At 42.2% G+C, this 25,322-nt stretch overlaps 1 protein-coding gene across 1 annotated transcript in view; it reads left to right on the top strand.

The window, feature by feature from the left end:
* The window catches only part of CDH20 (cadherin 20, type 2), a 37,904-nt gene extending 29,737 nt beyond the window's left edge, over positions 1 to 8,167 (top strand). Inside the window, exons 10-11 of the mRNA XM_009073549.1 lie at positions 4,998 to 5,249; positions 6,606 to 8,167. Of these exons, the coding sequence (XP_009071797.1) occupies positions 4,998 to 5,249; positions 6,606 to 7,105 (752 nt within the window). The 3' untranslated portion in view covers positions 7,106 to 8,167. The remainder of the gene's footprint in view (positions 1 to 4,997; positions 5,250 to 6,605) is intronic.
* The last annotated feature ends 17,155 nt before the right edge of the window (positions 8,168 to 25,322 follow it).

Genomic DNA, 25,322 nt, shown 5'->3' with positions numbered 1-25,322 from the left:
CATGTAGCCTTCCTGGCAACAATTAAAACCTTGATTTATACTGAGCAACAGATAGATCACAGTTTGCATTCTGATGAGCTGTTTTACATATTTCTTTGGCTCTAGTAATTTTGGTCTCTGAGAACTTCTTCAGTCTATTCATTCTCCACATATCTTCAGCAGACAGAGAAATCCTATTGTTCTCCTTTATAGACAGGGATCTGGGGCAGGGAGAAATTAAGCTACTTACACGCCTGGTTCTCTTTGAGTTCAGTAAAATTAGTGAAAGATAGACCATGTTAAGTAGCTGCAATGATCTGGGCACAAATGACTTCCCAAGGCTGTATAGGATATATGAGTTGAAGCAGAGTATTGTGCTGGCACCTCCCATCTCTTCAGTTTCTGCTGTAGGGCATTGGCAAACCATCTTCCCCCACTTTTAAGGCCAGGTGAGACTATGCTGGGGAAAAGTTAGAAAAAGAGGCTTGCTCTAAGAATGGGATGAACAATGAAATAAACTTACTTCATTTCCAGATGAAACTCTGAGCTGATCTTCTGTTGAAACTTAACTGCTGCCCACCATCTTTGAGAACCAGTAACTGTTGAAGAGAGCAACCTTTTTAATGGGTGCAGGGTCAGGATCAATGTCATACCACCAGCAGCCTGTCACTGGAAGCCTCTGGCAGTCCTCTGCACTGCAATTAAATTTGTCCTAGAAAAAGTTTTTAGCTATTTCTTCCTTCCCTAAAACTGTGATCTACCTCACACTTCAGCAGAATGCAAAAGCAGTGAGCTGAAAATCCTTTAAAAAAAGTGTGACACTTTCCCCAAACCAGTGATGTCCATAATGCCTGCTTCCTGTGCTCATTCTCCCACTCCTGGTGAAATATTTCTTTATATTATTCCTAACCCTTCAAAATTATTACAGTTTTTAAAGACCTGTAGAATTTCTGGGCTAGTCATCTCCAGTTTTTCTGCAGTGTTAGGTTAGCTGTGATCTCAAGGTTTGGACCTACATGGTGGTAAATTCCCCTGACCTCTCCAAGGAGGTATATCACTTCCAATTGAGCAGAAAACTGCAAGAAGATGGTGCTCCATGGCTTGTTCTCAATCACGTGAAGACACCAGCCTGCATGCCCATGGGAAATTCAGTTTTCACCTCCTGCTGATCACACAAATGCAAGAGGTTAGCTGTGATCTCAAGGTTTGGACCTACATGGTGGTAAATTCCCCTGACCTCTCCAAGGAGGTATATCACTTCCAATTGAGCAGAAAACTGCAAGAAGATGGTGCTCCATGGCTTGTTCTCAATCACGTGAAGACACCAGCCTGCATGCCCATGGGAAATTCAGTTTTCACCTCCTGCTGATCACACAAATGCAAGACCTGCCATGCTGCAATCTTCAGCATCTCTGCTCAGTGTTGTAGCTATGTGCTACCATCCAGCCCCTCTGCTAGCTAAAGATGCTGTGCTGAAAGCTGTGATGAAAAATATTGTGCATTCTTATCATGTTTGCCTATATTTTTGTAAATATAATGGGGCTTTCATGTCCTCACAAGCCCTCTTCACTTGATGGCTGGGGATTAGCAAATATCAAATTTGGAAGAAAATTGTGTATTCCAGTTTCTGCCATGCTGCATCACATTCCAGCATGTCCTTCGCACTGCACTGGCACATCAAATCACATTGGCTTTTGATGAGTCACAAAACAAGCTTTGGCACCAATGCATTTCAGTTGCAGAGTAACAGGTAGAGTGATTGTTTAGAGATGATTTGGATTCCTGCCTAGTACAAAGCAAAGCAAAACAAAGGGGCCAGAATTAAATCCTGAGAGTTACAAAGATAATTTTAACACCAGGAACATTTAAGATATGGGTGATATGGTCAGCACATTACAGAAGAAGGTATATATACATATTTACCTTTCAATATTAGATTATAGAAATTTGGGTTTGGCCTGAAAAAAGAATGATTAAAAACACTTGAGATCTCTCACTAGCTGATTTTGCACAGCTTCAGTCATGTTCACTGCCTGTGACTTCTTTTACAAGCAAAGTATAATCAACTCAGAATAATGAAGTCTTTTTCCCTCACAAAGAGCAATTTTACATAAAATGAAGTTTTGCTGTCACCTGAATAGAATTTGTGACTTGTATTGTAATTCAGTTTAAAAAGACTGAGTCAAGAAAGAGAAAAGCAACCAATTTACTACAGTTAAGATTACTCAAACATTTCCATTGACACAGCATAAATGCAGCCATTTTGCCATTTTCTGCCCTTTGGGCTGCTTTTCCTCGTGATAAAACTGGCCCAGTGAGGAAAAGATGTAGTATTAATAGCTGGAGAGCACATACTAAAGGACACATAAACTGCCCAAGGGAGAAAAAGCACTTGCATGTGCCCCAGGAGAGATAATAGAAAGGTTTGCAGGAGGCAAGGGCTCCTGTCCACAACACACCCCTTGTCCAGGAGCCATGGGTGGCATAGGAGCCATATTCTCTGCTGGATTTTGGGACACATTCCTGAATCATAGGATCATTTAGGTAGGAAAATGCCTCCAAGATCACTGAGTGCAACCATTAACCTAATACTGCCAGGTCCATCACTAAACCACAACCCCAAGGGCCCCACATGCAAAAAAGGACTTGTGTCTTTTAAATATCTCCAGGGATGGTGACACAACCATGGACAGCCTGTCCCATTGCTTAACCACCCTTTCAGTGAAGAAATTTTTCCTAATAGCCAATCTAAACCTCTCCTGGTGCAACTTGAGGCCATTTCCTCTTGTCCTACTGCTTGTTAGTAGGGAGAAGAGACATATCTATGTCTGCCCATACCCACTGCACATAGTCAGAGCTGCATGACATATCAAAGGTGATATTAGTAAACACTGGCAGATAATCAGTTTTAAGCAACTTTGGGATTTCCTTTTGCACATGGTGGTTTTTCCTCAAAGCTTCTGCTCATGAGATCACATGATTTAACAAGACACTGCAATTTCACTATATATTCTCATACAGCCATGCACATGCACTTCAGAATTTTATGTTTTCAGAGTAAAACCTTGAAATGTCATTGACATGCAAGAAAAAAGATCCTGAGATTCCTTAGACAAACACGTCCCAAATTCAAACTAATCTCACAAACTGTGAAACCTGGCATCTCAATACTTGTGTGTGCTAGTACTGTCTGATGCCATAAGATTTGCTGCACAAAGTACAGAACTTGGAGTATAATTTAAGCCTAGCAGACAAGTCTAGCAAGTTTAGCTTGAGTTTGCATATGCTCCATAGTTGGCTGTATGTAACACTAAAAGCCATCAAATCATTTCTGGTGTTCAGACTACAGTAGATAGTATAGCTGAATTCATCTGCATGTAACCTGAATCTCCGCACTAGGAGAAAAAAAGATTTAAATTTTAGCAGTGAATGGATGGGGAAATAATAAGGAAATGGAGCAATCACAGGTTGATAATTTAGGGGTTTTTTTTCACAGTCTGCTTGTGATCAGAAGGTTTCTTGCCATTTTTCTGGTAGCAGCCCCACTGTGCCAATCCACCTGGGAACAACTGACCAGCATCCTACACTTTCAAGCATAGCAAATGTACATTGGTAACAACCTGGAGATACAGATGGCCAGACCACATGTCCTCTTTTGAACCAAGGGAACAGGAAACAGTTAAAACTAAGTAGTAGAAGAAACTGCATGAAGGTGATATCCCAAAAATGACACAGCATCACTACACAGGGTCAGGGCTTGCAGGTCTGCTGAAGAGAAAAAGTACCTGTGGTTTTTTATCTTTGTTTATTTATTTTTGTTGGCCCAAGATTTGCAGATATGTTTATAAGACAAAACAATTTTCATGCAGATTCCTTTACATTCCCTGGTGACCCAGATCACATTGAAGACATTCAGTCATGCACTTTCCAAAAGTCTCTGAGGCCAAAAATCTTGAAAGTCAGCCCTGACAAAATCAACACTCATCTCCAAAGATTTTGCCTTGGCATTCATCAGATGAGAATTGAGAAGAGTATCTTCATTAATCCACTTTTCTTCTGAAAGAGTGGATCCAAGTTTCTCGTAAGGAAACTTGGTGCACAGTCTGAGAAATTTGAGGGAGGAGGTAGACAATAATTCAAATGCCACTGGGAAATTTTGACATTTTAAACAACATGATGAATATGGAAGAAAAAGCCCCAAAGGCAGGAATTTCCCTTGAAATGACCAACAGCAACTGGCTGTTAGGTCACTCTTCTACTATTTTTTTCAGCAGCATAATTTTTATTCTTTTTTATATAAGTGCTTATACAAAACGTGCAGTCACACTAAATGAAGCAGAATGGTCGAATGAAAGCAGAATGATTCTGACAATTATGACACTGACTTTTTTTAATAGCAGAAATATCAATGAAATTGCATGCATTTCACTGTAAAAGCTGCCTAGTTGCAAATTTTCAACTCACTGCTGCTTTAGGATAGCAAGCTGGTTTTTTACCTTTGTCTCCGTATTACTGCAAGCAGATGACCATGCCACGTATCAAAAAACATTAAGAGTGCCGTAACATGTCCACAAGGGTTATATGTCAGCTCCGAAATGGTGGCAGTGTCTAAGTGTGAGGTGTAGAAAAGCTGCTGAGCACAAACAAACAGGACCAACAAGTTGCGTTCAACTGTTCTTTTCTGTCTTGCCTTCCGAATGCTCTTTTAGTTAAATCTGAAGATTATGAGTTTGTTCTGGACACTTTTTGTCAGCAGGCATAAAGGCAACTCCTAAGGTGTGTATGCCTTTCAGTTTTGGAGCTGTGGCCTAAAAAAATACTGGAATCGGGGAGGCAGAGGCGAAATTATGATTAGTGATGAACTGATAATAGAAAGAAAAAGAAAAGAAAAAACAAACAAGAAGAAAAAAGAGAGAAGAAAAAATGGATATTGGTCTAGGGCTGATTTTTTCAATCTTCCTTCTCTGCTGAATGTCTTTGCATATAAGCTCTTCTCTCCATTTACTTTCTGCCCTTAGACAATACAGCATGGATTTTGACAAGGCGCTCTGGCTTCAGACAACACGAGCAGAACACCTTTTACATCCCCATCCTGATCAGCGACAACGGCCGCCCCGTGCTGAGCAGCACAGGCACACTGACTGTACACGTGTGCAGCTGCGACGATGAGGGCATGGTGATGTCCTGCAACGTGGAGGCCTATGTCCTCCCTGTCAGCCTGAGCAGAGGGGCACTCATTGCCATCCTCGCCTGTATCTTTGTCCTACTAGGTAAAGCCTTGGTTTCTTCTTGGGAGGGGACAAAGTTTTCATTTCTATCCAGGGGGCAGCTGATCCACCAAAGGTGTATGACACAAACACACACACACACACCCCTAAGTATATCCATATCTGTAGACACACACACGTGCCTAAAGGGCCAAATCAAGGACCAAATGGGGTAGTCAGCTGCATATGACTTCAGACTCTGGGCTGTAGGACCAGGGGCAAACTATGGCCTGCAAATATTTCTGCAGCTTACTTTCTCATCCTCAGCAGTTTCTGCTCATATGCTCCCACAGGAAACAGGAGTGGTAAGCCCAGTTCTGTCTCTTGTCTTTTGGCAGGAGATATCCCCACCTCCATCCATTTTCCTTGAGGCACTACATATAACTGGTGGCTGAGCATCATGCGTGTGCTCCGTCTCCACAAATTTCATCCTTTCCTTGCCCAAACTTTCTACGTCACCTGTTAGCTTTTGATATCAAAAGAACTTCAGTCCCCTCATTCACTCTCTCAAGTAGTGAGATATTAGTTCAAAACATACATTCCCTGAAATTTCAGGGAACCCATTTTGAGGAGCAGCAAAGTAGGATACAGAAAAAATTCTTTACAAATGCCTCAATTCTGACCCTTCAAAGGAGCCTAGATACCTCAATTCAAAATTTCAGCATCCAAAATATTTGCTGAATTTTGGCTCTGGAAATGCAGTCACCAAGTGATGGCACATTTTCATTGCAAAGGTCTCCGATGCCTGTATGACCACTTCTCCCCATGCTAAGAAGCACAGAGAGTATGAGGAGCATTAGCACTGCAGCACTGCAGGAGGCTTGCGGTTTAATAAAAAATTCTTTGGAGCAGACTAAAGGGCTAGCTCTGTATTCTGCTGTGTAGGCAGACATATCACTGTGATGCCTTAGCATCATCCATCTCTGTCATGCAGTGGCCAGCCCAAGAGTCATCCCCAAAGCAGGCTGCAAAACCCAGCCACACAGCAGAAAAAAAATTATCTCTATGGAGCTGTGTGCTGCTGCAGATAAACTGTTACTGATCTCTGATCTGGCTAGCTTAAAAGTGGCTCAAGTATAGCCACATTGCATTGCAAGCACTGCTGGATATGCATGTTGTAAGTGTCACCAAGAGTTAAGAATTAAACTGAGAAAAGGGATAGATTAGCAGGACCTCAAGCTACTAATTTTGATGAGGGTGGGGGATTTCTAAACCCCACCGTCTGCAAATGCCACGGCTCTGTAAATCCAAGGGGCTGGTTGGGCTCACCAAGGGGGAAAATAGGGCAGCAGAGAGTCTGAAGCCCTGGCAAGATCTCCCTCCTTGCTGACAGCCCTGTGTCTTCGTTGCGTCCTGCAGTGTTGGTGCTCCTCATCCTCTCCATGCGGCGCCAGCGGAAGCAGCCATACATCATCGATGAGGAGGAGAATATCCATGAGAACATCGTCAGGTATGATGATGAGGGTGGCGGGGAGGAGGACACGGAGGCCTTCGATATCGCTGCCATGTGGAACCCACGGGAGGCCCAGCTGGTGGTGAAAAACCGACAGGACATGCTCCCAGAAATAGAGAGCCTCTCCCGATACGTGCCTCAGGCATGCGTCATGGACAACAACGTCCACAACTACGTGCTCGCCAAGCTGTACGAAGCTGACATGGACCTGTGGGCGCCGCCCTTCGACTCCCTGCAGACATACATGTTTGAAGGGAACGGCTCAGTAGCGGAGTCACTCAGCTCCTTACAGTCGGTGACAACAGACTCAGACCAGAGCTATGACTACCTGACGGACTGGGGGCCACGCTTCAAAAAGCTGGCTGAAATGTATGGTGCCACAGACAGCAGTGGGGCTCTGTGGTAACAGACGAGGAATGGCAGAGGGCTTTCCATGTGAAATGGTGTCCAGTTCGGTCCATTCTCATCAGATGCTTCCATGGACATGGGTGAGGCCTCCTAAAAAAATAGCAATACGGTGCTTGGATGAGAATGGGAAGAAGGGTGCAAATGAAGGTCTCTTTGGATCAGCTTTACTCAGTTAAATTAAGTCACATTTTTGAAACTATGAGAAGCAGAAGGAAGAAAGTTTTTTCCTGGCTTTTATAGAAAAGTTGGAGAGCTCCACATCTGGAACATAATGACATTGCTCTCTCTCTTCCTTTCTCTCCCCACTTTGTACATGGCAGCTTACTGAGCTCTATACGTCTGAGTTCAAACATCTGTAAACTCCAACTGTAATCTCCAACTCACTGAGAAATTGCCAGCACAGAAAGTTGTTCCCCACTGGTTATTTTTTCCCCCTTTAAAAAGGAAAAAAATTGCTTGCTAACAAGAGGAAAAAAAATCCACAAAGCAGAAAATTTAAACTGGAATCTCAGAGGGCTCCTTGTAAACTAAACCTCCTCTCTGTTGCTAACAGAGTCCTTTTTTAATCCTTTAGAAACAAGGCTGAGGTTGGGGTTTTTTCCACCCAGCTGAGAAGGCTGGGGAAGAGGCTTTGAATTTCTACTCTAGTTTAATGGCTGATCTGTGAGTCATTGGCATTAACACTAATCCATCTCCTATCAAGTTTGTGTAAATTTATTCTTGGCTCTTTAAAACCATGACTCCGCTAAACTGCTCAGAACAAAACCAGAAAATCTGCCTCTTTTGCACTGTAGATGTCTCTTCCATGTGCCAAATGTGAAGATTAGATTCTACCAATGAAAGCCAAATAAATTTTAAAATAAGAAAAAGCTATATTTGGTAACTACATGGGTTAGATGGGCTTTCCTAATCTGTGTGAGGTCAATCCAAGGGATGTTTACATACTGTAGATAACCTACTTGAACAAATGCAGTATTATAGACCAATAAATGGATGTAAGAAAATTACATGTATAAGTTTTGTATATTTGTTAATTTTGGTAATAAATATGATGTACTGCATACAGTACAGTACCTTAGCACCTCTTTTAATAAAAGTTAAACAGAAGGGAGAGTCTGGTGGCAATTTATTGACTACTTTGCACACAGCAGTTACTGCTTATCTGTGGCTTTACATGCCTTGAGCATCAAGAAAAATTGGCTCATCAGCATCGTGTCAAGGAGACAAGTCTTCAGTTTGCAGAATCAAGCAGATTGTCTGCTTCTTTTATCACTGTTCACTTGGACATTGCCCTTAGCAGTGAATCAGCCAAAGTGCAGCCCACCAGACTAGTTACTTTTCTGTTCCAATCATGCTGAAGTCAAAAGAAAGTCTTGGGTGATTTTTTTTGAAACTTTATGTCTGGGTCATTGAAAACTGGTTTGGAAACCAGTTACATAGCCTTGACAGAGTCTCATGCATTCAGAGACATGACAGACGGTAACATGAAATATCTATTTATGGTCATTCTTGCTGTGCAATCAACATTTTACACTTGAATCTTATCTCATTTGCACACATAAATGAGAAAGGCTTGGGAAATTACAATATTGCACAAGTTTCATGAAAAGTGGTGAAAGGCTTCTGAAAGCAGAACAGTCTGCAATGGCATTTGCAGGTTTCTTTCTAGCTAAGGAATCTCTGCACCTCAAATTGCCCAGAAAATAGATGTGCAGACATAACCACCCAGTTTCCACACTTTTGCCGTGTGCATACCATGCTCAGTCTCTGTTGCAGATGTGCATAAAACACTGCAGTCTCTACTTTGCCCAATCTTAGGCTAACACTGCAGTCTCTACTTTGCCTGATCTTAGGCTGTACCAATTTAAGACAGGAGCCTTGTTTCCACAGACTCATACAACGTCATGCATCCCTGGAGAGCCATGCACCCACCAAGGAAAAATGTTTTAGTGACTTCTCATTTGCTCATCTAATGCAATGAAAATCTGTGCCTTCACAAGCACAATATGACATTGATTCTGCTTAGCACTTGAATCTGCTTTACACCACTGCAGAAAGAAAGCTGAAAATTAGTTTAAGTATTCTCTTACTCTTACTGTAGCCCTCACCCTCACATATCATATTGAATCTGCTTTACACCACTGCAGAAAGAACGCTGAAAATTATTTGAAGTATTCTCTTACTCATACTGTAGCCCTCACCCTAGCATATCATATTGATGGCTGAGGGGATTGGGACTAGATGATGTGTAAGGTCCATTCCAACCCTTAAATTCTATGATTATATGATTATGACACTGATAGGAATCACAGAACATAGGGGAGAAAGACATCTATTCTACCTCCCTGTCTAAATTAACTATTAGTTTTATATATCTTAAGCAGATGCCTGTTTATGCTTAAACCCCCCAGGTGTTAAGGCTCTGTAACCCTTCTAGGCAGTCTTCCACTGCATCAATACATACCGTGCTGAAAGCCCTCCCTGGGAAGTATAAGACCCTGCTGCCATACAAGCCTGCAATGCACATAGATAACTTTGTCCCTCCATAGAGCTATGGTTTGGTATTTTCAGACCATTACTGCTTCTCCTTTTAGTCTACAGTAACAAAAAGACCTTCATATCCTCATTTCACCATAGTTAATTCCCTTATTGTAGGCAGAGTGGGAGGATGGGTCATAAAAATACAGTCCAACATGATATTGGCTTCAACCTTTTGCATTTACTGAGAGTTTGCCCAGGACAAGCTGCTCCATAGTCTGTTTTGACTCCACAGAAGTCCCCAAAAGTGGTCTCTGCAAGACAGTCTGGGACCAGCTTCCCATGCTTTGTATCACCCAGTGTGGAAGGACCAGCAGCTAGGGGATTGGTCCTTCCATCCGGTGGAAGGACCTTTTGCTAGGGGATTGCACTCACCCCACAGGGGACCCTGCAGGAAGAGCAGGTTCTTAACTCACCTTCCTAAGCTGGATGTCACCATTAGTCTCTCTCATTGTCCTCAGGTTTGCCTCAACTTGTGAGCACAGTCGATAGCTGCACAGCTTGATGTTGTGACACTTACCAGCTGGTGTTTAGTAGGCACTTGGCAGCCTGGCACTTTTTCTTTTTACATTTTATGGAACAGGTGACAGTGTTTTTGCAGTCTGTGAAGTCTCTATGCAAACAACCAACACTTACGTCTATCACACTCCCACAAACAAAACCGAAGAACCCTCTGTTTTTACTGATGAAAGATAAAAAGAATCTATTCTCAGACATATCAGGGCTCAGTAGGCCCAAAGTAGAAGAGGAGAGAAGACTCTAAGCCCAAAGGAAATGTATGGTGCTAGAGGCTGTCAGTGAAATAAGAGTGCTGGTCACACAGGTCCTCAGCCTCCTGCCCTGGGGCTCCTCAAGGGCAGGCCTGGCTGTGTGCATGAACATTTGCAGCATGACATAAAACCTGCTCATGGTTTACAGCCAGGGAGCTCAGCCTGCCATGGCAGAGGGACTGGGCTTCGCCACACCACCAGACACTTCCAAGTGACAGTTCCAGTCCTGCATGAGACCCACACTCTACCCATTGCCCTGGTGTAAGGGCAGAAATATCAGATCCCAAGTGCCCTCACCAGTGTCCCCAGTCCCCCCGTGCTCTGAGTCTGGTCTGAGTGCACAGAACTTTTACCACTATACATTTCATTTTGTTCTTCTGATGACCTTTCTTTTATCACAGCTGCCAGTTCTCACAAAAAAAAAAAAAAAACCCACACACAAAAGGAACAGGAACAATCTCCCTAGTGTCAGCTGTGGCTGAAAATCAATGGTTCTGAGGGGAAAATAACAGTGTGTGCAAGTCATTTTACTAATTTCAGCCACTTAAAAACTGAGCATATGGGATAAGCAACCCATCTAAACTCTGTCTCCAAGACTTAGACAAAGAGTGATTCATTCCCCCTGCTTTGGCCATCTGTATGATGCTATCACACTCTGGACCTGCTTCTCTCTCACTTAATGGCCTGGCATCTGGGGATTCATCCCTGCTGGTCAGAGTCTGGCCCTAGTCATGGCATTCTCAAGCCCTCTGCTCTACATTTGGTTTTACCAGCAACCAGTGACAAACACTACAGTCTCTGATGTTTTCATTTTACCTTCCTACTGCCTGTCTCTGTCTTGTCTAGGTAGATTGTGTGACCTACCATCTCTTACACTGCATTGGTTATCACACCTAGGCTTAGAGTAGCACTGTTCTTTAAGCCAAGAGTCCAGGTCTCTTCAGAGCAGAATACAGAACTCAACAATGCATAAAAATGTTAACATCATTCTTTCTAGTGGAAATTTTCTTGCAAGGTTTTCTTTCATTCTCTGCTGCATTGCCCATTTATCCAGCTTTATTAGGTCCCTCTTGACTTTGTCATTTCTCCTCCAGCTTTTATTGCTCTTAACCATTTTGTGCCACCATCACGCTTGTTGCCTACAATTCCTTTCTGGATATTAAAGCAAATAGTGACACAGATCCTTGGGGAACCCTGAAGTTATAGTTTAGTCACCTTGAAATATGATTTATTAGCCCATGCCTGGATTTTCCTTGGTGGAACTTTCACATAGCACAAGGTAGAACCTGCTTCATTGCCTGCTGTCTGAGCAAAGCTCCCAGGAACCATCAAACTGGAGAGACAGGTGGTTTCCAGAAATCTGCTCCACACCTTACTTGTTCTAGCCATGAGTGAGAGAAAGGAGGCATTTAAAAGAGGGACAAGTGATGCCTTACAGATTCCAGAAAAGTTCTGACCTGGACAAATTTAAAGTTGAGGAGATACAGTTGGTTTTGCCTTTGTGCTACCAGAGTCTTATTACTGAGGTGCTGTCAGGTTGGATCACTTTTTTTTATGCTAGATTAGCTATCAGTTAGATCAAATCCAGGAGAGAAGGTGGGGTCAATAACAAGTGAGGATGATGCAAAGAAATCCATACTGTTGCAAGCTGACTATGTTGCTGCTGCTGTCAGGATGTGAGGCAGCCCATAGCATTCTGCTCAAGAAATAGCCCTTAATGTATTCTTTTCATACGCAGCTGCTGTAAACAGGGAGTGGGTCTGTCCAAGACATCCCAATTTGTGCCTGCTGAGATATGCAGCATTCAGAAGAGGAGGAGCTGTGTTTCAAACAGTTGTGCCCTGTCTCTCTCAGGGCAATGCATATGCCATCAGAGTGCTCCAAGATAGCCACTGCTGCAAAACAGCTGTATCACCTAAGGGATTCATTCTCATGCATAAAGGTCAGTGATTTGCCTCTCATTTGGACTGTAATGCAGTAATAATCTGTCTCAGTGCATCCTGTTTAAACAGACAGAGGAAAATTAGCAGAGACAGCGGTGAAACTGAGGTGGAGTCAGAGCTGTGATCCAAGGAAAGCAATGGGAGCTGGGTAGTCTCACTGCCAAACCAAGACTTTAGGGACAGATTTTCAGTTTTGCTTTCTTATATCAACCTTCTGAAGATCCTGCCTCCACTGACATGCAAGATATTTTGCTGTTGGCCTTCGAAGTGGCACATCAGGCCACCTGCATTGCTGACTGAGCAGAAGCAGCAGTGCAATATTGATACTGTATTTCCCAAGAGACATTAGAGTAATATAGCGGAGGAGGTAGAAGACAGTCACTTCACAATTACTTTAAGACCTGATGTAGAAAACAGTACACTGTCTGAATATCATTTTCAGACCTCATTTGTTATTACACTCACCATTAAGGAATGGGTCTCTTGGGGGATATGAATTTTCAAACTCACATCCTAATATTTATGAGCCAGTTCCATGATGACTGATCCTGTAATTTTTTCTAAAACGTGCATGAGATACAGTGTTTAATACTAGAGGCAGAAGTGTTTACTATGTCATAGAATCAAAAAATAGCAATAATAATGACAACATCTGTCATAACACAGGTCAGATTTTGTTGCTGTTTTGTCAGAAGTGTGAAGGTTACCAGACTCATAACGGATCTTGGGAAGCTGAATCCCTAGTTAAAGGATTATTATTTCCAGGTGTTCCTGGAAATGTTCAAGGCCAGGTTGGACAGAACTCTGAGCAACCTGGTCTAGTGAAAGGTGTTCCTGCCCATGGTAGGAATGTTGGAACTAGACGATCTATAAGCTCCCTTCCAACCCAAGCAATTCTATGATTCTATGATGATTCTGTGATTCTTCCTGCCAAATAAACATAGGTAAGTCAGAGTGCACCCTGATCCTTCTCAGCATCACAGTACCATGATGAGTGTTGAATTGATTTTGCCTTTTCTACCAAGAAAAAAATATGGAAAACATCATTTGAATGCGGTTTGCAGCATGCAGAGAGCCTGGAACAGTGTGTAGTGCCCTGTACCTCCCAGCACAGCTTATTAATGTTGGGCTCCACTAACACCAGTGCTTCAGCACAAGGGCCATCCCTTTCAGGTGGGAAGGACAAAGGAAGGGCAAGAGGTCCTCTTGGAAATGGTAGTGAAGATAACCCATGTTCCCCCTTTATAATGGGAGTAGGGTTCACTGCCATGATCACTGCAAAGCACCACAGCCATTGCTGGTCCCCAGTGGGTCTCTAAGTGCCACAGATTGCCTTAACCGGGTGATCACTCAAATCAGTTATGATGGAGAAAGCAGGAAACAAGAAGCCCCTTTTTCCTTTAAATGTAGAAGTATTCACCCCTGGACAGGAGGATTTTTACAGCCCCATAACGTTCAGGTTGCCTTCCTGAGACATAACATATATCACCATGAACTTACAGAAAAAGTGTTTCCAAGCTCAGAATAGGTAAGTTCCTCTTGGTCCAAGCAGTAGTGCTAACACATAATGGGTTGTTTGACCTTATTGTTTTCCTTTTTTCATGGATCATTCTTGGAGCAGTCAAAGGGAGACAACCTGTCCAGCAAGATCATTTCTTTTTGAAGGACCTTAACCAAATATTCTGTAAGATCATAGGTTCCACAGATGGAAAAAGTAGAAAATAATTATGTACAAAGCATTCCAGTGACTTTTTAATGGTAACATAAACAGAGCCCCAGCCTGCATATGACCTATTCCAACCTCAGAGCAGCCTTTTGGTTTCAAAAATTCTTGTTTAGTTTATATTCTCAAAAAGAAAACTAAATAGTTGAAGTATATACTTTCAACATCCTCAATCTTGTGCTTACTGACCATGCTCTTGCATTTTAGATGTACACTAGAAGGAAGGAAAAACATGCATATTCTGCCTATAGACTATGCTATTGTCCAGAGATTGCAAAGTGTTTTGCAAATTTTGCTGCAGAATAGTCATAGGGTTTATACAGACAAATAAATGGAAGCACAAAGAAGTTTAAAAAATTATGAAGATTTCAAAAGAAATCATTGCAGAAATGATAGCCTGTCTCAACAGCCTTGATTTAAGAGGACTTCCTCTCGGGACTTAGTAAATGATGCCTATGGCATAGGTGGTAGGTGGGCAATAGTATTTTGAGCTAAAACTCAAGTGCAAAATTATTTTTTACTGATAATACAAACACTTCTATGTGTTAAATGAGAAATATAGTCCCAAAACAGAAAACTATCTCTGCTACTAATCCAAGGAAATTTCATTTCATGATTTCTCTATACTTGAAACTCTCAATTACTATTCAGCCAGCTGTCCAACTACTAAAGAAATCAAAAGTCAATGTTGCATTTACAACTCAAAACAGATGAGTAGGATAAAAATGTTTGAAAGCTCTTATTAAATCTTATCATCCAAAGTTAATTCTAAAGTGTTTTCCTATACTGAGTAGTGAACAACCACAACATAAATTATGTGCAATTTTGAGTAATTACAGATGATGTTGGCATTTTAGAAACATCACTCACAGTGAGAGCTCCAAACTGACCGATTTATAAGACACTGTGCCTCCTTCATCTTCCCTGACAAATTTCAGCCACCTCACTGTTCTTTTTGATAAATGAACAGCACATTCAAAGATGCAGCAAACTGTTGGCTTTGCTTAGAACAAGACCAAATACAACAAGCGTTTTCTGTCAGCAATTTCCAATGGGGTCCAGGCTCTGTGCCTCACCAGCCCTGACTTCCTTTGCAGGTTGGTGCAAGAGAAATTAATGTCAGTAAAGACAATGGCTACATCCCCTGGGTAGAGTTAGAGTGTATAAAACACTGCAGCAGCCACCCCAATAACATGTCTAGTGAAGGAGGAAGGGAGACTAAAAACCTTCCCAATGTTTCCAGTATAATGTTTTCATATCTGGGCTCACAGAAAGCAAGGCATTTCCCACCAGCACTTTGGTGAACAGTCTTAACCCTGGATAAGCCACATATGGCCAAATGTGCTTTCTCAACTCATCGCTAAGAAGCAATACCAAGGGACTAGGAGACTTGGGGTCTGGTTTTGACTCTGATGTTGATGCTACATGCAAGTCAGACAAACTTTCATGGTCTTTCCATGCTGGGGTTTTCCCCCCCCCCCCAGCATAACACAGGGAAAACCATCTCTCCTACCCACTCCAAAGTATTATAACAATGTGAAAAGTTTTAGTATTTATTTAAGCAGACTGCCAAGCATTCTAGTGCCCCAGGCACATGCTAGATAGGATATAAAGCTGCATATTTCTTTCCAAAAAGCACATACTCTTCTAGCTCTGGGAAAAGAGGAAAAGGAGGATGACTCACAAGTAGCAGATGTTGGTAGCATCTCTTAATGCACTACTGGAAGGCACTCAGAGGTTGTACTGATGCAACCTAGAATAGATTTGACCAAAATGCTGTAGCAAGCCAGATCCTTATCTATTCCCTTTGTCTCACTTTATCAGCTGTAGTCACAATATTTTGCTTCTTTGTCAGACCTTTGCTCCAGAAACATCAAAGCACACAATAAATATGAATTAATGAAGCAGCACAGCATTACTGATGCTCTGTTATCAGTAGCCCTAGAAGAGTATTACATTGTAATACTACTGCTAAAATAAAATCAGCTGTGTCTTGGTGCAGCCCAGCACGGTTTGCAACCAATAATACAGCAAGTTCAGAAAAGAATGTAGACCAGATATAAAAATTAAATGTCTAAGATCTTTCCATAGACTACAGAGAGATGAGAAGGATTTCTCAGCAAGAAAATCACATTACCTTAGACACCCTTCTCAGGAGAGGAAGATTTTGCCCCTAGAGGAGTGTTTCACTCTCCCCAGGCCATCATCTGCCAGCCACACAGGAGGTGTCCACATGGACTAAAGGCGCCCAAGGGACTGCTGAGACTTCAAACTGAGAGTGGGTTTAGACTAGAGATTAAGAATAAATTCTTTATTGTGAGGGTGTTGAGGCACTGGAACAGGTTGCCCAGAGAAGCTGTGGATGCCTCACAGCTGGAAGTGTTCAAGGACTGGTTGGACGTGGCTTTGAGCAACCTGATCTCGCAGAAGGTGTCCCTGCCCACACCAAGGGGATTGGAACTAGATGATCTTTAAAGTCTCTTCCAATCCAAGCCATTCTGTGATTCTACAATCCTGACTCTGACTGCATAACTCCAACAGTGATGAAGAGATACTCCACCGAGACATCAGTGGAAGAGACACTAGCAAAGAGCAAATTCTCAGAGGAACCCTATTGCTGGGTTGTGTGCCCTATCACTGCATACACTGCTTCACAAGGGTGTACAACCCAAAAAGGGAGTGAGTGAGACCTGCCACTGATGGTGGATATACCTTCTGTCAGCACCAATTACTACACCCCTGCCCTGCCCCACTTCTCAATCTGACATGTGGCAAAAACAAGTTGGCAAGCCTCTCTCTCAGTACAAGGACATCTGTACTGATGACCAGATGCAAGAACATGGCACTGGTTTTATACATAGTGTGATAAAGACTTTCTTTAGACCTGTAAAAATTTAGACCTGTACCTATTTATTCTATTAGTATCAGATCCCTGCCCACAACAGAGATAATGATCCCCTCCACTTTAGCTACTCAGCCTGCAAGGCCATGGGAGCACCTCTCGTTTTGTGTGTGGATAATGGGTACTGCAATGTATCAGAATTACAAGAAAAATCACTCAATTTAGCTACTTTTGCTGTCGCATCTCCCTGCCAGCCTCTGCCTGTAGCTCATTGTCCTGTCTCTGCAAGTAAACACTGTGATAGCGTCTAAAAGCAAAACACAGCTGTAGTGCAACATCCGATCAGCTCGCAGCCATTAAACAAACAGAATGCTGGCTCTTTCCTTTTGTTTAAAATATCATTACTGGGAAGAAGTCATCTCTATCACCGCCTTTGTGCTTCAGTGCACATGTTAGGCTTTTAAGCCTGACCTAGTTTTGGCTGAAAAGTTTTTCCAGAGAGAGTCTCACGACAGCGTCGTCATGCATGTTATTTTTCCCTACTAATCAATACATTGAAAAAGCTGGAGCACCTTCCTTTGTTGAAAATGCAGCAAGGGATGAGGAGTCACACTATGATCAGGCGCTAATGCAATTTCTTTCAAGCCAACTGCATCATTACACATGCCAGCCTCCTGCCTCCCCTCAGACCTTTTGACTTCCCTGATGCTCCATGTAGTTGATGAAGGCCACTACAATCCTATAACAGCTCCAATGGCACCTCTCCAAAAACAGGAAAAGCTTGGCTTTTCCTGCAACAAGCAGTCAGTGCTGACACACTGCAGCAGTGTTAGGGGAGCCTGGAGACATTTTTTAGGTGTTTGGATGAACTGAGTTTATAACTGAAGTATTTTGTGGTTGGAAGGTCCTGCCTTTGGGGCTCATTTGTTTGTTTTAACTGTGCTCATGATCTCCCTCTGTGCTGAGTTGCTTTGAAGATGACTGACAAGGGAATCCTCTGTGCAGGGGATGGGCAAGACAGAGTTCACAGTAAATAACTTCTTTGCATTCATGATAGCCCTATCAAATGGAAATTAACTCCTGAGCCTTGCTCTGGGGTGGTTACATTCCATCAAGCAACACCAGCATCAGAGGGGGTCAAGATGCATCTGATGGCAGACCAAGACCCCATGTAGGCTTCATCATAATAAGTTTTTCTTTTAAGAAATAATTACATTTTGTTTTTAACAATTTGCCACGAACACTGACAACTTTGGAGCTCACATCCCAGAGCTTCCAGTCATGAAAACATCACCTCTCTAAATAATTGAAAAGCTGAGCTGGTTTTCTGGGAGGCTGGTTTTCTGACAGAAACACACAAATTATGTGAGTTTTGTGATGAAATCCCCAAAGGCAGCATCACTGGTCAGGGCTCCTAGAGTCAGGTTTTTTATTATAAAAGGATGGATTTTCTTATCTCATACCTAATGTTAATCCTTTGACAGGAGGGAAGAGCACATGCAAAGAGAAATAAGAAAGGCACAGTCTCATCACCCACTTTGTGGTGTTGAAGCATTCTGTGAGATGAGTTCAGGGACATTGTGCCAGGAAGCCCAGGCTGAGTCAGCATCACCTCCAGATGGTGGCATGACATCACACTCAGCTGCACTAACAGGACATGGAGAGAAATTGGCATTGTTTGCTGAACCAATGTTTTGGCATTGTTTGTTAGACCAATGTTCTGATGTCCAGCCTACATGTCAACATGTCCTGAGCTGTAACATACTGTCTGCCATAATGAGACACTTTTCATTTGGGACCCTTAAAAGTTCTGCAAGTGAGTGAGGACTCCATCACATAGGACAGACCTACATCAATAACCTCCTGAAAGATGTATCAGACATGAGGCGATTCAGCAACTATAAACATCTTCATCACATAGCATAGAGACTTGTATGGAATTACATGGGGTCTACAGACTTCATTATCTGGCACTAGCTGCTTACTGGCACCTCACATCTGTGCTAGAGCAGCACAGAGGTATTTATGGGATGCAGTCCATTCTAATATTGCTTATAGTGTCCCTGTTTTTCTGCCTGTGTCTGAAGTCTGCAAAGCCTTTCTGCAAAATGTATTAACATCCTCCCCATCTCAGTGTATTACTGTTTGTTTATTTGCTTGTTTCATTTCATGAGCTTACAAGCTGCATTCAAAAACCAGCTATCAAATACTCAAGCAATATAAGGGAGAAAAGGGAAAAAAAAGAAGAAGAGAGAGAAAGAAAACCCAAGGGAGGAAACAGATTTCAAGTTCTGTTTTCCAAAAGGCTAACATAAAAAGTAAAAGGAGTCGGAGGGAAGTGTTTCAGAATTTCAATTGAAAAAATGCCCTGGCAGTCTCTTCTCAGCAACAGCACTGGGGATGGATGATACTTTTGTAGGTGAATTAGGAGAAAAAAAACCAAGAAATACCAAAAAACCACCAAAAACCAACAACCACAGCCTCACTGTAGCCATACAAATAGCCAGAATAACACCACAAATTAAGGCATGCAGACCCCAAGCCCGGCAAAAAGGCTGGCAAGACCTCACAGGGTCTATCCAAAAGCAGCAAAATGATGGGATGCGCCAAAGCTGGTACAGCCCTTCCTCTTCAAACAGAGAAGGTTATACTGGGAATAAAAGGGTTTGGGAACATGCTTCACTCCCAGGTTTCCACAGTCCCTGGAATCATTCCTCAGCACCACAAATAGGCATAAGTAAGCACAACCCCAGACATGCCCTCAGGTTCAACTAAGTTAAACCAGGCTACACACGACTCGGCCAACACAATGGTGGCCAAGAACTTACGTTATTCTTTGTAAGCCACCGAGAACCCCACCAAGCTTCCACTGGAAAGGACCTCCTGGCATTTGGCAGGCAGTTTGATTCTCACATTGGTGTAACAGCCCAAAATATAGTACTTCCCACTGACTGAGCAAATACTTGTGTTCCCCTTGGCTCCAACAGCTATACAGGGTTTTGCAATAGACCTTGTAGAACATCTTTACAGGCAGTGTGTTAACATTCCCAAAGGCAAGGACCAAAACTTGTAGAGGAGAACAAGCAGCCACTATGAAACACATGGGATTCTTTCTATTGAATTGCCCTGTATGGTAGACACGCTCACAGGAGGTGCTGTCATAATGTGTGCAATTTAAAAACACAGGGTATGAAGATGAAGATCTTCACTCTAAAGAATAGGTTCATAAATGAATTATAAGGTTTCTTAAATGATTTATAGCTGTTATAACCATTTTATGGATGAGTAATACATTTTATAAGTCCATCAACAGAAGATTTAATAGATAGGCAATCAATCAGCCTGCATGATAACTAATTAACAATGTATTAAAACATCCCTCAGTGCTCTATTAACCCCTAATGCTTTGATCATGAACACACCCTTAGCACAAGCCCAAGTACAAGAAACAAAAGCCACCTGACTTATCCAGGCCCTCAAAGCTATCAATTTCCAATCTTGACTTGCAGCTCAAGAATGAAGGAGTGTGGCTGACCTGGCAGCCTGCCCCTAGAAGTCAACAGGCTCCTGCTTTTCTAGAGTGGTGGGAAAGCAGCATCTCCCATCTCATTACCTGAGTTTCTGCTCACGAATGTTTCTGACAGAGCTCTCTATCATGCATACTGTGACTTTGGGACATCGATGTTCCCCCTTTTCTGGGCTGCTGGAGTACTTTGAGAAGAACTGCAGCCTGTGAGAAGGACTCATGTTGGAGAAGATCATGGAGGACTGTCTCCTGTGGACATGGAGAGTTCCCATATTGGAGCAGGGGAAGGAGTTGTCCCCCTGAGAAGGAAGGAGCAGCAAAGAGAACATGTGATGAACTGACCACAGTTCCCATTCCCTATCCTCCTGCACTGCTGGGAGAGGAGGAGGTAGAGAAAATTGGGAGTGAATGTGAGCCTGGAAAGAAGGGAGCAACGTGGGGAAAGTATTTTAAAATTTGGTTTTACTTCTCATTACCCTAGTCTGATTTGATTGGCAATAAATTAAACTAATTTTCCCAAGCTGAGTCTGTTTGGCCCATGAGAGTAACTGGTGAGTGATCTCTCACTGTCCTTCTCTCAACCCACAAGCGTTTGTTATACTTTTTGTGGTATTTGGTGAGTGATCTCTCCCTATCTTTATTTCAACTCAGGAACTTTTCATAGTATTTTCTCTCCTCTGTCCATTTGGGAAGGGGAGTGATAGAGCAGCTTTGGCGGGCACCTGGCATCCAGCCAGGGTCAACCCCCTGCATCCGACAAGAAAAGAGATTTGTGCCAATGTTTCTATAAGAAAAGCAAATGTAATCAAACCCTGAGGCCTGTTTAAATCCCTGTGAAATGTTTGCACTAAGTGCAGCCACTGCAACCTCAGCTGGGTAAGGTTGCACTGAGCTCACTTACCAAAGAATTGCAGGCTCTGTGAAGAAACATGCATCCTAATCAGTTTTTCAGATCCAGAACATATTTGCAAACATTTGAAAACACATGCAGTCTTAAACACACACTTGCAAAGTAAAAAAAGAAATAAATATATTTTATAATCCTTTGCTTGCTCCAGCTTTCAGAGGCCTCATGAAGTTACTGGACATCCCTCTCCCATAGCTCACATACCAATTAGCTGCAGTTTGGCTGCACAAAAATTTCATTTTTCTCAAAATAGTAACCCCTGCATCATAGCAGTGATAGAGCAGAACACCACAATGCCAAACCGTACTTTTCCCAGTAGGAGAAGGGTAGTCCCTGTGTATGCTACATGACACAGTGGGGTATTAACATCTTGGCACCTGCATATTCAAGTGGCAACAGGACAGTGGCCATTCTCTGCTGCAGAGTCAACTTCCTCTAGGGTCTCATCATTGGATGGATCTGTCACTCAGTGAAGAAATCACATTCACCACCATCCACCTACTGTCATGATCTGTACATGTACTTACACACAGAGGGGGAAGAAAAAAACAAAATCAACCTCTGTCACTGTGTCACTTGTAATGTATACATGTTGAAAAGAAATCACCATCTAGTAATTGCTGCAGACTGGGGCAGTGCCAGTATTGTTTTTTACTGCGCTAGTTCTGCAATTCAGCTTCCCTATCCAACTGTGTATTGCTGCCAGTTAGATTACTCAGGCTCACATCACTGGGGCTGCACAGAAGATTTTAAAAACTAAGAAGGAAGAGTGAAACAGTGCCACAAAGAAGTGAACTGAAGGCACCCAGCTTTAAGAGTGGCCGGATTCTCTTCATGCAGAATGTCTTTTCTTCCAAACCAGTAGCCTGTAGGAAAGGCAAGCAGTTGTTTATTGCACAGACAGAGACTACCCCAATGAGTGAGCATGACAAACTTGGAAGACAAATATGTAGTGTGAGAAGGAGCAGGCCACAGTCAAAGGGCTGTTTCCTATCACCATGGAGGTGGAGGACAAGCCAGAGCAGCCTTTTCAATGGGAAAGGAGGTTAACATTTTTGGGGGGTTCTTTCTTTTTTTCTTTCACACTGTGGTCTTAAATGTTTTGTGGGTTTTGGTAATTCATGGAGAGTTTTTCACGGAATATAGCATGTGGCTCCATCTTTGCAGTTCCAGGCACTGTTTGGATCTGGTGACGTGGTGATGGCAACAGCCCCTGCTCTCACTGAAATCAGCGTTCTCATTTCAAGGGCATATATGCCTGAACCTTGTATTTTAAAAACTAGATAACATTTCATTACATATCCCTGCTCCTATGTACAACAATTTATTCCACAGAATTCCTTTTAAAATCCTTGAACTGCCACTTCATTCAGAAATATTTCACCCAGATAACAAATAACACATATGTGATATCCCTCTAATGTTTTCAGGGAAGCACATGTAACCCAAAAAGCTTGTTCTTCAGCTCTCCCCAACTGCTGTAGCTCTTTTACTTGGAAGCAGCACCTCTTTTCCCATAGTTAGCTTTATATCAGCAACCACACTGTTAGTACCACCAGGTTATAAGCTGAGGAACAAAATTAGAGACAACACTTCCAATCCCATGTAGTGATCCATTCCATTACTGAGTACAGTCCAGTACTTTTGAGGCAAGTAGTCAAAAATAATGGGAATTAGTCGAACTATAACCTACTATAGGAAGGAACATAGCTGATCCTAAAAGGAAAAATAGTTTTCCTAGTGAGAGACAGCATGGTTTATAAGTAAAATTTTGATGCTTTGGGGCCCTTCTGATTAGAGAAGACAGGGAGGATCTTGAATATATGGTGCTTTTCACTTTTGCTTTCACAACCAAAATTAAACTAGCCACACAGCAAACCCTCCAAGGAAGAAACATTTGATTTTGCAAAACCAGACCTGTTCTAACAAGCTCTTCTAATTTCTCTGCAAAAAGAGACTGTCACACAAATTCCCTGTTGCCTTCAGACATTATATACATCCCTTCTAATCCTTCATTCTTCTAGTGGGCTTCTATGTAGAGCAGGTGCCTTAGCACTAAGGCAGGCATATAATGTTGTTACTGCCATATTCTTAAATATTCCTTTTTTTTCCCTTTTACACTCATAAACACTAATTGAGTCATGATCTCTTCGCAAATGTGACTTAACCTGCTGGTCTCCTGCTTGCTTAGGCGCCGCAAATAAAACACATAACAGCACTGGTAATTAAGTGAGGCCCAGCAATATAACTTGCTTCTCAGCCGATGACAGGTAAAAGTTCCATTGAAAAATAAAGCATACAAATGCATATTAAGTGAACTGGAACTAAGCGCCAACCAGACATACAAGAAAAGCATGAACAGAAAAGAACCAAACTTTAGATCTCAATTTGAAGAAATTGGATAAACACAGATGCATTTCAATTTTCCCAAGACAAGTACCTAGATAGGCAGACAGAAAACACATGCAAATACACTTCAGTTGCATGTGCCAAGTAGCATCAGCCTATGGAGGACTGCTTTTTATTCTGGAGAACATATTTCAAAATTTGTAATCAGGTATTCATAGAACACCTTAGCATTTCCTGGCAGAAAAGTAACCAACAGAAAGACATACAAGGTACAGAGCTGCCATTCAGTCTCAAGCAAGCCAAACTGAAAAAGGTGCTGCTCTGTATCTGCTCTCAGTGGTGTGATGGTTTTGTAGTTAGAGGAAAGCAGCAGGTTGCACAGAAGCTGCACCTTATGAGACAAAAATCATGCTCAGGGGAAAAAGTACATCTAGCTGGGGAACACACCCCGGCAAGGATGCAAGAGGCAACAAAAACTCTCCCATCTTTCTTACTGGGGAAACCAAACCCCTGGGTAAATGCAGACGAAGAACATTGTAACTCACCCTAAACTGGAGGACAGGCATAGTATAAGCTCATTATTTTTTTCCCTCACTCTTGATGTTCTGTGACAGTCCCCTGCAACTATCTCCCTCTTTTCCCCTGGCACTATTCGTGGACCAGCTAGAATGCCTTCATGCAGTCAATTTAATACCTCTGAATCTCCATCAGTTATAATCACAGCTGTGGAGTCTAGTGGATGAAAAGACTGCCTCATATTTCAAACTTTAATGAGTTCCATTCCTGTTAATATCACATTTCTATTAAAATTCATAGTCATTTTTTCCATTAATTTAATTTATAAATTAATTACTCCTAATTTTCTAAAGCATTACATGACCAGTGACTTATGCAGGTCATCCCAAATGAGTGTCCATAAAAGCCTTAAATTGCAACATCTTGTATTCTGTACATCTTGCTCATGACTTTCCCACAATTTATAATCGAGGTTCACAAGGTAGGGTGGAAGAAATGGGACGATTTTCATAGTTTATGTTCAGAGAATGGTGAAAACTTAAGGTGATCCAGATGACAAAAAGAGTTTTTGTGTAGAGGGAATGTTATCTCTATGAACTAAGAGAGCTCTGCTTCACTTAGTAACAGAATAATAAATGGGCAGAAAGAATAAAAAGCCTAGATATTACACTGTCTTCTTTTCCTCTGTTTCTTCTTGAAGACTGATCAGTGTGCCAGAAGGCAATCACGTCCTACAGGTAAGTGGAATAAGAAACTAAGAATATTGAAAAGCATCTATCTAAGGCTGCTCACACTGCAAGAACATCTGAAATGAAATCGCTGGAAGTTTACCAAGATGTTTTTGAAGAACTAGTATATTGTAGAAGATACATCTCATACATAAATATCATTCAGCCAGTATGGGGCATACCTTCCAAATTCTGTGAGAAAATAGCAGAAGCAATAAAATAAACAAAATAAAGAAGGCACAGAGTCCACAAGCACCAAGAGGCAACATGGCAGTCATCAAAAAGCCAGGCCATTGTACAACCTCAGCATCTAAAAGCTTTAGAGAGCTACCAATGCCCAAAGCTTAACTGTAAAAGAAAGATTGCAAAACAT

This window comes from Acanthisitta chloris, unplaced genomic scaffold, assembly GCF_000695815.1.
Source record: "Acanthisitta chloris isolate BGI_N310 unplaced genomic scaffold, ASM69581v1 scaffold23290, whole genome shotgun sequence".
Lineage (NCBI taxonomy): Eukaryota > Metazoa > Chordata > Aves > Passeriformes > Acanthisittidae > Acanthisitta > Acanthisitta chloris.
The sequence above is the reverse complement of the archived record's forward strand: the minus strand, read 5'-3'. Positions and strand labels throughout refer to the sequence as shown.